General features: G+C 40.7%; 1 protein-coding gene across 1 annotated transcript in view; it reads left to right on the top strand.

Moving 5' to 3' along the window:
• Window positions 1–3,242: 3,242 nt before the first annotated feature.
• FBLN5 (fibulin 5) overlaps window positions 3,243–15,930 on the top strand; it is a 54,789-nt gene continuing 42,101 nt past the window's right edge. Inside the window, exons 1-4 of the mRNA XM_062576195.1 lie at window positions 3,243–3,695; window positions 5,859–5,913; window positions 8,361–8,412; window positions 9,588–9,830. Of these exons, the coding sequence (XP_062432179.1) occupies window positions 3,679–3,695; window positions 5,859–5,913; window positions 8,361–8,412; window positions 9,588–9,830 (367 nt within the window). The 5' untranslated portion in view covers window positions 3,243–3,678. The remainder of the gene's footprint in view (window positions 3,696–5,858; window positions 5,914–8,360; window positions 8,413–9,587; window positions 9,831–15,930) is intronic.

The following is a 15,930-nucleotide window of genomic DNA, read 5'->3' as shown; positions in this document are numbered from 1 at the left end:
GGAGATGGAAGAAACAAGCCCAACCCTTTTCAGGCAGAACTAGGGCTTGACACCAAATTCCCATGTGCTTAGTGAGTATGCTATTCATGCGGCAGTAGGGTGAGATGCGTGTATTTCAGCTTGTCGCTTTAATGTGTTATATTGCCACATGGCAGTATAAAAAGCTTACTTTTTTTGGCAATCTCCAAGAACACTTAGCTCAACCTTTAGCGTTTGGAGAAAGCCACACCTGCGAATGTCATGGAGCTTAGGTGCTGTCAAAATGCAATTGTTTCTGCAAACGTTCAGCAGTTATAAGTGATTTACCAGTTTTTTGGGGTAGGAAATCTGGCTCCATAAGGTTTGATGGCAGCAAAATGGATGTTATAAGCATCTGAATTTGGGACATTTCCCCTTAGAGTGTCAGTTAATGGCTAAGTCTTCCTGTGAATTTGGGTCTGCATGACTATATAAGACGACGTCTATGACTTGTCACTTTCAGTTACTTTGGGCTTGCACAGTGATCACCATACACACATACGTAATTTAATTCTGCTCCCTCGGTTCGACAATGTTCATGGGAATATTCGGAGAGGGTCAACTTTAATAAAAAGGGCAAGGACGTCTAAGAAGGCTGTTTGGAAAATACAGTTCTGGAGAAGTGTAAGTAAAATATCAGATTTTTTAAAAAAAGGAGATGAAGTGTTATAAAAATTAATAGGTGAAGACTTGTTCTTGTGAAGCACACTTTTTGTTCATAAATGTTGGGTGCAATTATCTCTTACTTTGTTTCTTGATCTAAATAAAACTTCCATCCCAGCATTCGGAACCTGTTAGTTTATGTTTTAGAGTACTGAGGATCCCCATTAACTGAGTGTCCTGCATTATCTGCAGGAGCATGGGGCAATTTGTGCGCTCTGTCGTCTGGTCCGAAGAGGGTAGAAATAAGGTTACACTCCGTAGCTTGTGCCCTTATGATTATTTATTGTACAGTTTTCAAAATCCAGGTCTTGAACATAGTTAGACCTGAGTTTCAACCCTAGCTATGCACAAAGCAAACTTTTGAGAGCATGCTTAACAGAACCCCATTTTGAACTTAGAACTAGTCTGTAGCTCTTCGTTAATGTGAAGGAAGAAGTCAAGACAATCTGAGTAAACTAGTGGATTTTAGAACACAGGGGAATAGTTGACAGTTAAAGTGAAAGAGCTGCTCCACCTGAAGTCTAGCCACCATCCTAAGCGTAAATGGTGAAGGCGTCAGCAGATGGTGTAGAAAGATATGTTGAATTGTCTGTGTTTTTATAGGGTGAACAAAGCTTTTGTATACCACAAACGTCTTCCTTTTGTGAAACTCTTCATATCAAAGGGAGCTATAAGAAGGAGATGGCTATATGTCATTATGATCACAGTTACAGGAAGGTAGTGCAGAAATTTCACTTAGCTGTAACATCAAATCCTTTTATTCAGGGGGGAAAAAAAGGGGGGAAAAAATCACCACATTCTAAACTAGGCCAAGTTGTGGTTTGGTACACTTTTTGTACGCTGGGTTTTATCCACTCCAGCTGTCAGATGGAGACAGGAAAAATCAAAACATTTGTGCAGTATTCCTTTTAAAGGAGCTGCTTAGGTGGTCAAGTCTGGATACACCTCCTGTCTTCAGTGCCTAGTGCACATCTGCCAATTGGCTGCTGAATAAAATTCTTTAGCTGGAGGCAATTCTTTGGGAGCAGACTTGGGAACTGCATCCATACGATGTGAAACTGCCTCCATAAGGTGTTTTTAGCATGTTTGCAATGATTTTGACATGTGATGGTGATCAGCAAGTGGAGTATCAGCAAGCATATGGAACAAACTCTTCACCTACAAATATGAATGCTCAAAACATCTGATTTGATTATTCCTCATCATTCAAAGATGATCTTTACACACCTAAAATACAGCAAGCATTGCTACTTTAAGACTTGCTACCTTTCCCAATCATCGAGTGCACTGGGCAGCGCTGGACCTACTACGGGACAATGAGGCTGCTCATTGCTAACCTCTTCCACAGTGACATTTGCCCAGTCTTTGCTTTCCATCTTTTATCTGTTTTCTGACCCATGACAAAACTTTTCTCTCACAGCATGCCCAGTTAGCACCTTCAGCAGTCTCTTGTGTGCAGTTTCTTAAGCCTTTGGGAGCTCTATTTAAAACGAGTGATTCAGTTCTTGTTTAGCTGCGGAGGTACTGACATGGTTCAAAGAACTCTAGGAGAGTGTTCAGTTTTCCATGCAATGCAAGTGAGGTAAGCAAGTCACTAAGACACAAACCAGCAAAATGGCACTGAGCTTCTGGTGCTGTAATTTTTTTGAAAAATCATTTGGACAATTGCAGCCAGTTACTGAGGTACTGAGGTCTGGCATTTCCTATTGGCATCAATGTAGCTTGGTGTTTGGAGGCCTGAAACAGCTAAATCTTTGTATCCAAAGCCAGATACCCACACTTAGAGGCCACTTTTACAACTATCTGTTACAACATCTGTTTCTCCACTTGCAATGTAGAGATGTATGATAGATTTTATCTTACTGGACCTTCCACTTTAGGAGAAGAAGAGCTTCCTCAGATGGAAAGGATTTTCCAAGAAAATCAAAGTCTTCATTTTATGTCTCTACTTAATTTCAGTGTTCATTGTTGGATCTAGCATAACCTTTGCAGCATCTGATTGCTTACCTCTCACATCTAATAAATGTCCTGCTTGACCTACTAGAGCTCTGCCTGTGGCAAAATTGCAAAACACCTGAAAAAGTACTTTATTTCCTTCTTCTTCAGTCATAACTGGAGATCTGCAATATATGCGTTTCCTGAGAAATATTCTGTTTCACAGACTGCTCCCTTAAGTGTGGGGTCAGCTCAAAAAGGGTCAGTGTTTTCAGACAAAGCATTTGCTTTCGTTTGAATGTTTAATTTGTTTATTCCTGTTTTCAAATAATCTCCAAGCTATATAGTTCCCGTAGTTGTGATTGTCATGAATTCAAGTTATTCACCTCCCGAGGGCCAGAACTTTCATCAGTATGCCCTTGGCACAAAGCAGCAAGCATTGCATATTCATTGTCCGAGACACTGGCTAGAGGGGCCCAAAAAAGCTTGACTTTTTTTTTTTTTTTTTTTTTTTTTTTTTTTTTTTGTTCTCAGAGCAAGGAAAACAATCCCTTCCCTTCTCCGGTCCCTTGATAAGTGTTTCTGTCCAATAACGGTGCTCTCTGCTCTGAGGCGTATTTAACTGTGAAGTTTGCAGCGGGAGAGGCTTTCCTTCAAGCTGTTAGTGCTTTATCCTGGCAGGCTCCTCGAGATTGTTGTGAGGAGTCTAGCCAGTTGGTGAGCTTTGTAATCTAAACCAGCTGTCCCCAGGCTGAGGCCCCCATTTGCATTGTTTAACATACTTAGAAAATGAAGTGTTCATTTTTAACATTCCTCCTCCAATTGGTTTAATGCTGAATTACAGAAGAGAACTAAGCAAAACCAGGTGCTTTCTCTGTATTCTCTCCAGTGTCTGAGGAGGTACAGACTCCTGATCTTCTCCATTACTTGCTGTTTCATTCTTTGGACTATAAATGACGGAGGAACTGAAGTGCTAGCAGAGGGTAATGTTTGGAAACACTTTCTAGTTATTCATCAGCACAGACTCTGTTTTTTTTCCACCTTTCCTCAACGGTTTTGGACATGCAAGGATTAAAAAGGTAAGTGCTATGCATGAAACTTCTTTACTTACGGAAGGGAAACCTACTTGTGGAAAATATCTGTGGCGAGGATTCAGTATGCCAATCCACTTGCTAAAGCCATTTGCAAAGAGACGGGATCTTAATGGTCAGAGGTGGGGAAAGATAATCTGTCTGTTATAAAAGCTGTGCTCTCTCTTAACGATTTCCTTCTCGATCTATGCTTTTATCCTACGCTTTAGGAGCCTCAGCATCTGCAGGAGTACTGAATTGCAACAGCAAACCATCCCACTGGCTACAGTAATTGATTTAAAGTTAATTAGTTACTATTGCAATACTTAATTACTAATTTAAAATATTTTGCCTGCTAGGCAGGCTACTGTGACCAGCTGAAAACAGTGTTGATAGGTTGTGCTGCATGTCTGTTAATAATTCTCAGGGGGATCTGAGATCAGAAGTAATGGGTAAATTGCAATGGTGGCTGCAGACAGAACACGTATGAGGCAATAAGGTCACCCTCCCACAAACCAAGAGGAAAGAGTACATCATCCTCTAACAGCTGAAACTAAAAACTGTATACGAAAGTGAGTTTTGCCTGCAGTAAGTTTATAGTGGATTTTGTTAGCGTGTACTGCTCTACAGTAATGTAAAATGTAGCCCTGTTGCTAGGTATGTTAACGCTCAGCTATAACCTGTTTTATTTCCTTCTAGTGCCGTTCTTGCCATACACAAAGTGAGTATGCAGTCGTTTTATCCAGTGCATACTTTAAACAAACCTTCAGAAAGATTCAAGGAATTAATAAATGAAGTGCAAGCCTAAATGGATAATATTGTACTTTGAATGCTTTGCATCTGATTGTAAGGAAGGGTCTGTGTAGAATTTGGCTGTCCTTGTCACTCAGAAGTTGCCAGACAAGCACAGGCTGTCCCCACAGCACCATGAACAACCATCTTAGGGACCTGTTTGCTTTTCAGAGCTTGTGCCTATCTCCACATTAAAAACATACCGTGTTCAAATGTATCCGTTACTGCTTGGGAGTAGTTTTGTCTAATACGTTTGTGGTCTTGTTCAGCAGCTCAGTTTGCACTGGAAATCAGAGACAGCTTTAAGAGAGAAAGTTGGCAGCTCGCTTGGGTAGCAGAACTAAGGCTACCTAAACTATGCCTTGCTTCCTGTACTGGTTTTGTGGGAAATATACTGTATATAATTGCCATTCAGAACTAGAATCCAAGACAAGCAAGTTGTAGGTTTAATTGTATTGAGAAGAAATTCTATACAAGGCATCAGCAAAACACCAGAATCCATAGTGCATAGAAAATAAATACATTTCATTTTGTTCTTTCCTGATCTTCTGTCCATTAATAGATATTTGGGGCAGTTAGTTGACCAGAGAATTTTATTCTCTAGGAAAAGAATTCTAGGTATATCCACAGAGCTCCGTTAGTGAGGGATCCTACTATTCTTTCAGTTGCAGTGAAGAAACCCAGTAAGTCCCACTAGATCCTGAGATGATATAACTGGGGAAGGCCCCATTGAAGATAGCAGCTTCTAGTAGCTGATGACCTGGCACACTATGTCTACTTGTAGAGCAAAATATTACTCAAGATTGAGTAAAGGGACAGAATCTGGCCCTAAAAAATGGATTAATCTCAAGTGTAGTCTCCTGGGGATGAAATGCGGTTTAGCGGTTAGAGCAACTGGCTTGGATTCAGGACCTCCTGCATGACATGTCTGCAGCCCTGCCAATGAGTTGCACTGTGAGCTTAGGCAGGGCCTGTGCTCTGGTTTACCCATCTGTAAAATGTGCATTATGTGCATGAAAAACTTGGATATTCTCAAAGGAAAGGTATCAGAGAGAGGCAGAAATGCTTTACTGAATGTTACGCACTTACTCATTGAACACCTGCTGTATCGGGTGTCATTAAAAAACAGATTAGTTAATAGACATGTATCATCTGATTTTGATCCCACTTGCTTAAACCATAGTAAGATTAGCAATTTTGAGGTCTGAATCTGGCCCATGGATTTAGTATTCTCTATCTAGAGGTCAAATTTATGTTAACAAAACTCTGGAATGCACTGAAGTTTTGCTAGAGATACATTTTTTTTTCTTGTATATTTAATTCTGTACAACAAGCCCGCATATCAAAAGATTTTCAGCCTATTTTCTATGCACATTACAGGATACTGACTGCTTTCACACTGGCCGTCTGCCTTACGAGCCCTGGAAAAGCACAGGTGAGAGGTGCATACAGAGATCCGTGAACTGTTTTATACCGAAGTGCAATAGGCACAAGACTTATCCGGCTAGCAGGTGAATAGGAAGCTCTGTGGTCTGGGGTTTTCATGAAGAGGAAGCTCTGTGGTCTAAGGGTTTAAAGGGGAGGAGTTGGAGCCAACGGGATCCTGGAGTTGAACACGGGCTGAGCTTATTGACTCATCCTTGCCAACTCAGCAAAATATCCCTGTAGAAACCTGGACCTCACTGAAAAGCTGATTCTGCCTCTGAATTGAGCGCTTCTGAGAAAGTGAATAGAAAAAAGCCATCCCATAGGAGCCAGGACAGCTCAGCTCTGTGGTGGAGAACATCCATGTTTTGAACACTTACTGACCAAACATTTTCGGTGTGTAGCAATCCTGTAGAGTTGTGTCCTAAGCCGTTTTACTTTGGACTGCAAGTCTGATGACTGCATCTTAGTCTTCATTTCAGTTCCTATCCCAAGCCATTTCTGTTCGAGAGGCAGGGCTTTTGAGGGTGGAAGGAAGTAGAACAGTCCAGTTCTTGAAATAGCAGAAGCATTAGTTCTTTGTGTTCCTGGGCACCAAGTAGACTTTAAATTAGGAAAAACAGTTCCCAAAGGCATGTTAAGCTTGGATCCTACTTGATAATTCAGATATGCTCAATGTCCAGAGTTGTGTTTCTAAATACCTTTTCCAAAAGGCTTTGAAACATAGTTGTTTTTTTCCGTTACATTGATAAATTCCTGCACATGGCTTGCTTATTGCTATTTTTGTGAGCTTTAGTTCTAGATGGGAAATGCTTTTCACGCCCCTGGAGAATTTTTGTGAAGTCTTCAAGGTTTTGCTTTTATAATTTAAATAATACTATTTCCATTCTGATTTTTATAAAAACATTTTTTACTATAAGCTAATTTAAAAGGCAAAGCAGAAAGCTACTTGAAAGCAAAGAGATAGCAACATTTTTTTTCTGAAGACATTGAAACAGGTCATTTCAACACTATTGGAATCTTTTCTGAATGAAGTTCTAGAAAATTGTTGATACAGATTTTACACCAGTTTCAGTGTTTCTAAATCATCATTTACTATCAAAAAAAAATTGTTTTGTTAAAAACTATCTCAGCTAGCCTAAATGTAGTGTATAAGGCACAGCACAGAAGAGAGGAAAAGATGTAATATGTACATTCTTTACAACATGGGGCTGATTATAGTTTCTACTACCAGAATACCTTGGCCTCCACTACATGATACCAAACATCTCATAATGCCAAAATAAATGAAGGCAGAACTCCCTCCCATGTGTTTGATGCTTCTAGCAGTAGTTTTGTGTGTTCATATGTGCAAATGACAGGCACACTCCAAACAGTACCGTATGTTTCGTTCCGTGCCCCCTCCCTGGTTCCTCCAGCAGTCCCTTCCACCGCCTCATCCACTTCACATTGTCTCTCATCTACAATTTATTACTTTTCACACATATGCAAAGTGCTTTACCCACTGATTTCTTCCACAAAGTCCAAAATAAGTGTATTTATCACTTACCAAAAGAAAAAAGAAGGGGGACGAAGAACCTTGAATCCACTCCATCCCTCTGCTCTGTTACTTCAGTGCTTTGTGTTTTCTGGATAGCTCTGGCTTACATTCCTCAGTAAAACCCATTTATTGGCAGGGTCCTATGCTCGTGTCAACTGCTTGCCCATTGCTAAATAACTGGAGACCCAGTCAAAAACTAGGGAGAGCAGGAGATCATTTTACTGGGCTTTGAAACATTCTCCACTGGGATTGTCACCATTTCAGAAATGCTGGGGGTCACTCGTTAGGTGCTGAAGACCCCAGGTTCCAGCCCTGATAATGAGCAACTAAGATACAAGCAAGGCCTTCAGTCATCTTACGTGCCTAAAGCGTTTGTCATGTAAACATTTACCCTCTAAAATCAAAAGGTTTGGTATAAGTGAAAAGCCTTACTTTTATTGTGTGTGTTGTAACTATGGCTTCAATTCAGTCAGACAGAGAACTTGTTACAAATTATGTTCTGAATTGTCTATGCATGGAGTTGTAGAGCCCGTTACTCAGAAAAGCTAGCTAGCATCTTTGCACTGAGCGTCTTTGTTGTGGCAAAAACAAGACCCAAAACCAGAAGAGCGTGACCGCTTTGTTAACCCCCGGTAAGGAGCCCGCAGCACATTTTGTGTTAGCCCCGTCGAGACCACTGTCCTGACGCTGTCCCCACCCGAGGGAGTCCGCTTTTGAGTCAAGGGACTGGCGTGTCTGCCGACGGTCTCAGGTTCATGCCTTGCTCTCTGTCCTGTGGGGAAGGGCCCCTATTCTGATGCAGTGTATAGCACTGAGCAAAATGCACTACCTTGTAATAAGCCAAATGACTGTTTGACTCTGCAGCCCTCTCGTTTCACAGTCACTGAGTGTCCTCTCTTCTTTTTTTCTGTTTTTAGCAGCAATGCACTAATGGGTTTGACCTGGACCGTGCCTCTGGGCAATGTTTAGGTAGGATTTTAACTCAATCAATGGATTTAAATTGGGGTTCAAAACCCCTGACTCTATTGAGTTAATGTTGTGCCACTGTTAGTATGTTTTGACTATAGAGAAAAAGTTCTCATTATATGACAACTATGTGTGTGTATATATATGTGTATGTGTGTGTATTTACATAGCTCAAGTATGTACCTATCTTTGATATTGCTGAGCTACTAATTAGCTGTCAGTGCTTTTCAAATAACGATGACACATTCAGCTGTGTTTGGGAGCTCAGCCCGGCTGCCAATAACAAGTGCTGTTAACTCTCCTTCTTTCTCCTCCAAACTCAAGATTTGCTGTCTTTGAACGGCAGCCTCCATCTGGAGGCCACAGATAGATAAAGTCTATCCCCGTTGAGCAGTCAGAATCCAAGTTAATTGTTGATTAATTGCTGATTAATAAGGGGAAACATGTGCTTAGTCATGTAGCATCTTTTTATCAATAAACGTAAAGGGAGGCTTTAAGTCTCCAGGGCAGCATGCTCCGCATGCATTAAAGCTACTCAAAACAATCAGGAGAAAAACAGCAACAGACGGCTTGCCCTGTCATTGCAGCTTAGTATTTCTGTGCTCTGAGAACCAAACAAATTCTCAGCTTGGCTAAACTGTATGCATCTTTCTGCATTTAATTCAACAACAACAATCTTGATCAGAACAAGAAAGACCTGAACCAGGTCCCCAGATCTGAACATCCCTAAGCTTTTCTATAGGAGGGAACTTGGGAGTTCCAAAGCAGGATCCAAGTTTCACAGCTGGGCAAACCAAACCACCAGTGTTTGAAATCCTGATATGCATGTTGTGGTTTGGACAGGCCCACTAGCAGGAACAGGCGGTAGCATGCTGTAGCCATGTGTAAATCAGTGTTTAAACCGAACATTTATAGAACAGCAAAGCAGGCTTTCCCCTCTTCCCCTACTTTCTAATGCTGATGAAAAACAAGTAGAACATAGGAGTTGAATGTATGGGATTTTTCCTGTTTTAATGTGATTTAACTACAAAGTGAGAATCATAAGGAAGGATTAGCTTTTCCTTACAAACAAGGTACCAAAGTTTTAGCAAAGTCTCAAGTAAAACATATGTGACCTCTTTTTGGATGGGTCACATTAAGAAGCAATCACTGATTTAACTTTTGTGATCTCCTTCCAGATATTGACGAGTGTCGGACTATTCCTGAGGCCTGTAGAGGAGATATGGTGTGTGTCAACCAGAATGGTGGCTATTTATGCGTACCCCGAACAAACCCAGTGTATCGATCACCATATCTGAATCCTTATTCAAATATTTATCCACCGCCCCCAGCACCAGGCGCAGTTCCTAACTACCCTACTGTTACAAGACCTCTGATCTGTCGATTTGGTTATCAGTTGGATGAAAACAATCAGTGTGCTGGTAAGTGCTGGAAAACTTTATTCTAGACTTCCATTTATATTATAGCGTGTATGACATTGTGGAAACTATTGTTCTGTATTGTCCTTCAGTTATTCTTTTGCCACTCAAGCCTGGTAATTTGAAGTTCTGTTCTTTAAAGGTTGTGAGTTGTACATTTCATATATTCTTCAGTGTAAGCTGAAACATGTTTTAGCCTCTTTATTTAATCAGGAAACCTATCTTTATGAGAAGAGTAATCTTTTTATGGTAGCCCTCCCATAGCAAGTGTTTTGTCAGTACATCAGAAACATGCCTTATGTTTGTGATTCTGACCTTGACAGAGAGCATGGCCCTACACTTGAAGCATTAGTCCGGGATTGTGGAAACCTTAATTCAATTCTTGGCCTTTTGTGACCTCGTTCAGATTTCTTGACTTCGGTATTCCTCCTGTAAATGATATAAATAAGAGTTGTTTCTTTCTTTGCTTTGCTTTCTTGACTTAGGCTATAAGGTCTTTGGAGCACATACTTTGCTTGTCTGGAGAGAAGAACACAAATGTTAGCACTAACCATTGCTTTAACAGCTATAGATAATGGCTTTTGATAATGTCAAATTATGAAGAAATGGAGAGAGATTTTCTGAACTAAATTAATGGAAATTCCACTGGCCAAAATATTTATTTTGAGCCAAAACTGGGATACAGGATACCAGAATCAAATTAATTGCTGGTGACTGCTCAGAGTAGATCCAGGAGATGGATCTTGTAGTTCCACCACAAAGTTCTTGTAAAACCACTGTTCATTTGGTATCTCAGTTGTCCTAATGATAAAGTAAATATGTTATCTGTTATTTATCCAGTTTGTTTCAGAGTTTTTATCAAAATCTTTATTGACCCTGAACTGTTCTTTGACAAAAAATAAAATGCATCCCAAAACACAGAAAATAGGTGCTTTCAATGGAGAATTTTCGGTTTCCATTGACTAAGGAACTGCATTTGACTCAAAACATTTCTTTATGGAGAGCAGCTGCAGCACAACACAAGAGCTATAACTGAGCTGTCTTTTGGGCTGATTCTGCCCTCTTGTCTAGCATTTCTAGCAGGACTTTGTTTGAGATGATGCATTTCATTTTCTTCCCTGGTGAGGAGACTATGATCCATCATGGAAGATATGGGAGTTCAGATTTAAATTCAGCCACTTTTGGACACATTTTTCTATATTTTAATTATTGCCACTATTATGTTCCAAGGTGATTAAAATGGTATTTTCTAACCAGTACTAGTATTGATGTACACTGTAAAATTTAAAAAGCTATTATTTTATGAGGGGTTTTGAAACCCTTGAGTAGCTGTTGAGCTAACAGTAAAGACAAGCATGCACACTATTCATTTATTTTAAAATTTCAACTAGTCCTTCTGATGTAAGTGAATTAATTAAGCTCAGTGTGCTATGTACTGATTGGTAGGCTTCCAGGAGTGTTTTCATTTTGCTAGCTTTGGTGTTGTTGAATCAGGAAACGGGGATCTTAATAGCAAAGAAGTGTTAAAATGAAAGGAGAAAAGAAACCCCTAGACTGTCTCCTGTGCTGCACCCAAACCATACAAATCAAAGCAAGGGGATATTTGGAAGCTTTTACTGTGGAACTTCCAGCCTGCAAAGGGACATGCATGTTCCTTATCCATGCTGGCAGAAACATGAAGGCCAGTGCTTTTGTCTATTAGTGTTTCTGTCACTTTGATTTTCAAATATGGGAATTTAATTGTGAGGGAAGGTTTGGTGAATACAGGCATTAAGAAGAATAGATGGGAAAGGACAGACTGCCACGGGAGGATCACAGTTAGCTGGAAGTAGTTTTTGAAACTCTACATCAGGTTTCATTTGGGGCAGATGATAGATCACATTTGTGTAAGAGGAAGAAAAATAAAACTTTATGAAAACACGACCTGGTCAGAGCTAAAGGGTCCCTGCTGGGATAAGATTTCTTTTTTCATTTAGAGACATTTTCTGGAGACATTCACCATCTTTATGCAGTGTTTATTTTTGTATCAGGGTGCCCTAGGATGGAAAGGGTAGACATCAGGAGAAACAGTAAGAAATACTGCATGTCTCTCTGCAGAGGTGGTGGAAAGGCCTGATCTCCCCGTTCTAGGACTTCTGATGCAGTTAATGGGGGTGATGTGCAGCCTCGTGCTTGAAGACCTCAGAGATGAGATACCAAGGAGCCTTGGCAAGGTCCCCAGGCAGCCGCAGGAATTTCCCCAGGTCACTCAAGGAAGTGTTAATGATACTTTAGTTGCTCTGTGCTTCCCTATTTGTCAGCGCTCGGGAAGACTTTAGGATATGAAGCACTTCAAGGGTTAATTCTGTGGTGGAATAGTTGGAAAGAGTGAACTGGAAGATATTTTATCCAGTAGCTGAGCCACTATATAACTTACAGGTTTGTTATATTGGTGTTTTGGCATCTCTTTCCAGCACCTTCTTTCCAAATAAAATTAGTCACAGGTATTTCCATTAAAGATGATGAGACTTTTTGCTATTGACTTCAGGAGCAGCAAAGCTATTCTGATGCCAATGTTCCTGAGAATTCTCCAGTTTTTAACAGAGTACACATTTTTGTCTGGTCAGACATGGGGTTACAGGTCTGGGCCACATTTTCTGTAGCTAGGCCAACAGAAATCTTTACTTTCTCTTTGAATTCCAGTCAAAACAATTTACGAAACACAGGAACCTTCCCTGGGAGATTTGCAGACACAGCTCCGAAACACTGAGCTTGTACAAGAGACTTCCAAAGTGAAGCAGGATGAAAATTTGATCTGAAAGCAATATGAGCCTTAACAAGCTTTTTCCTTTTTTTCACATTGCTAGAGCTGTCAGAAACGTAAGGTGGCTGTGAGAGAGTCCCTCTGTCTCAGCCTGGCATCTGACTTGCCTGTCAAGGCTCCACGTTCCCTGGCTCTCAGAGGAATGTGCATCCCAGGTGGTTCAAATAACATCCCCCCCCCCCCCCTTGGGGTCTGATTTATTCCAGCAGAGCAAAAAAAGATGTGATCAATTCCTCTCTCTTTCAAGCTTTTTAGGCCTCATCCTTTCTGATCCGAAGTCATAGGCAGAGCTTAGGTGTCCAGCTCTTCTTCGTCCTGTTCAGCACTCGGGGGAACTTACCTCCTCATCTCATCCTTTGTGAAAACAAAATCCTTCCTAGCACAAATGCCTTGTGACTATTTATACAATAGTATAAACTCTAGCTTGATTTCTCTGTTGGTACCACAAGATTAGGGGGGAAGAAGAAAAAAAGTCAGTTCTCATTTTAAAAAAATTAGAACTTTAAAAAGTCAGGATGATGTGAGCCCCTGGCAGGTTAAAATGCAATAGGCAGAGAAATATTTTTATGATAATTCTTTCTTATGTGGGGTTTGAGTCCTGATACAAGGTTTTCAGCAACTGAAAGTAATTTTAAAAATCATCTTGCACATATAAATGCACTGAGTGTTAAACTGCACACATAATGTGTAATTTCCTACCGAAGCAGGTTGGGAATGAGTTATGACCACAGTTAATGATGGGATAAAAGGCCACATCTGAAACATAGCAAAGAACATCTAGCTCAAGGACTTTTCTAGAACTTTTTGTCTTCTAATCATACTTCTCTCAAAATATAGAATGTGTAGTCATAATGATGCCTTTTTGTTCAAGAAACTTGGTCTAGAAACCCTTGGCAAGATTAGACTGGAGCTTGGGCCCATGTCCTTGCAGTATGCATTCATAAGCTGAGAGTTCTTTCCTATTTCCCTTCACTCTACCTCACTGTTTCCTGATTTACAATGATCTTTGAAATACGCCTCAACATAGATCCTTCGGCGCATTGTGGAAAGAACTGTAATGGGTGGGCGCTTGTTTTTGCTTTTTCTCCTATTAATGCATGTGCACTAATGAGATGGTGGGCGTGAGGAAGCATCTAAGAGGGTTGAATGGAGGAACTGGAGAAATTGCAGACAGAAAAGAAAGGAAGCCAATGTTAGAAATGGTGTAAGAATAAGACAAAGTGCACATGACCTGGAGACAGAGAAAGAAGGGAAGAGGCCAGAGGAAGAAGTGATAAAGAAAGGCATCATCTTTATTTTTAAAACAAAAGCTGAAAGTGAGAAGCAGGAGAATAGAGGGAAAAGGAAAGATACTCTTTGCAAGCAAAAATGAGAATTGTTCTCCAAGGCCTAATCTGTGCAGTGGTCACTACTTCACCTTTCCTTGTTTCTCAGAGACTGCCAGGCCCTCCCCACTCACAGGTCCCCATTCCTACATTCGTGGAGTGAAACTTCTTCCTTCAAAACATTATGTTTGCATGGAGGCATTTTACACTGCAGGCATACCTAAAAACCACATCCAAGCCTGGAATCATACTGACCTGTGTTCAACCTTATTAAGAACAGCCTATGCCTAGATTATTATTCAAACAAAATAAAGAAACCAGATGTCTGTGCCTGGTGAGAGGGGAGTCAAATGAGATACACGGAAGTGAAATGAGGTGCCCAAGTCATGCAGCAGGCCCATGGCCGGATTGGGGGTAGTCCAGAACTCCTTATCCAATGCCTAAGCTGCTTCGTAATAGTGACTTTTCTACAGTGTCTTCTTTGGGGATATAGAAACAGGAGGAAGAAAAGAAGGGAAATGCAGCAAGCAGATTGTGTCATGGAAGGGTTTGTGTAAAGGAAAATAAATGCAATCCACTCCCATTACTGTTTTTTTTTTTTTTTTTTTTTTTAATGTTGTTTGTTCCAGCTCTGCATATTTCTCTTTCCCTCTTGGTCTGTGAGGCGATCTCTCTTGCCATTTCAGAGGGCCAGTTCCTGAAGGCCATGCCTAGTTGGGCCAAGTCTTGTTAGGGCAACACTGCTATCTGTCCAAATCAATGAGACACCAAAAGCATGAAGATAGGTTTTGCAAAAGGTTTGGGGCAGCGTTCTGAAGGCTTGTGTGACGGAGTGACATCTGCTTACAATAAGGACCGTGATTGCATCACCTTTGTTCACAAGATGCTTTTCACTTCTGTCATGTAGGAAACTATAAACTTGGACCTCATATGCTGCTATAGCAACAGGAAAGTTGCCTCTGAAGCATTTCAAGAAGCTGTAAGTGGTGGCTAAGGCTTAGGCCAGAGGATTTTGCATTTGGTCCCTAACTCTGCCATAGACAAACCAGCTGGGTATTTTGGGGCTCCAGGTCACTCTGCATAGACTGAAATAATAATTATTTTCCTGGGTTGTTTTAAAGGGTTGATTTAATAATCCGAGAACACTGAAGCGCAAAATGAGGTATATGGAATCTATTTACTAGCCTAGTGCACTAACCTGTTTGGAAATCACTGGAAGCTTTTGTCTATGTTTCTATATGGATCAGAGGAAGGGGGAAATCCTGGAATTCCATCAGTATCTCCTCAGTTTATATTAGGAAGGCCTGTACTACAAAAGCTTTCAGTGATTATTTGATTCTGTTGTTTTTCAGACACTGTCTACTTCTATTGTGCTCATTTCATGTTTTAGCAAAATTCAGAATATTTTTCCATTGATTATCCAACACAATGATGGGACAAGATAAGCCAGATAAAATAAAGACCTGGAAAATATGAACTATATGTATTAAGACAGAGCACCATATGCCAGGGGATGAAGAAGGGCCAGTAACGCTGTGGAATATAGACTTCCTTAATATAGCACTGCCCCATTGGATAAACCCACATCATGCTCCAGGCGCACATAAGTACAATTCTTCTGGGCCCAGCTTCAGTCCTTCTGAGTCTGATGGCCTGAGCTATTCACAACCCCAACAATCTTCCTAAAGGAATGAGTTGACCATAAAATATTCATGAATAAAAAAGGTCCATCTGAAAACACTCAGAGCTACTTCCTCCCTCAGGAAACCATTGCACCAGCACAGAGAATGGGCTGGGACTGAGGAAAGGCAAGATTCAGCTCGTCCCTATGGCCATGTCCATCAGTATGGTCATTCCTACAGAAACATGTCCACTGGTAAACATGGAGAATGAGGATGTGAATGCTGCTTTTCACTGAAGTGAATCCACTTGTGGTGAAGGAGTTGGCTTGATAGAGAAGGTTGCTGTATGTATC

Source organism: Rhea pennata, chromosome 5, assembly GCF_028389875.1.
Source record: "Rhea pennata isolate bPtePen1 chromosome 5, bPtePen1.pri, whole genome shotgun sequence".
Classification (NCBI taxonomy): domain Eukaryota; kingdom Metazoa; phylum Chordata; class Aves; order Rheiformes; family Rheidae; genus Rhea; species Rhea pennata.
The sequence above is the reverse complement of the archived record's forward strand: the minus strand, read 5'-3'. Positions and strand labels throughout refer to the sequence as shown.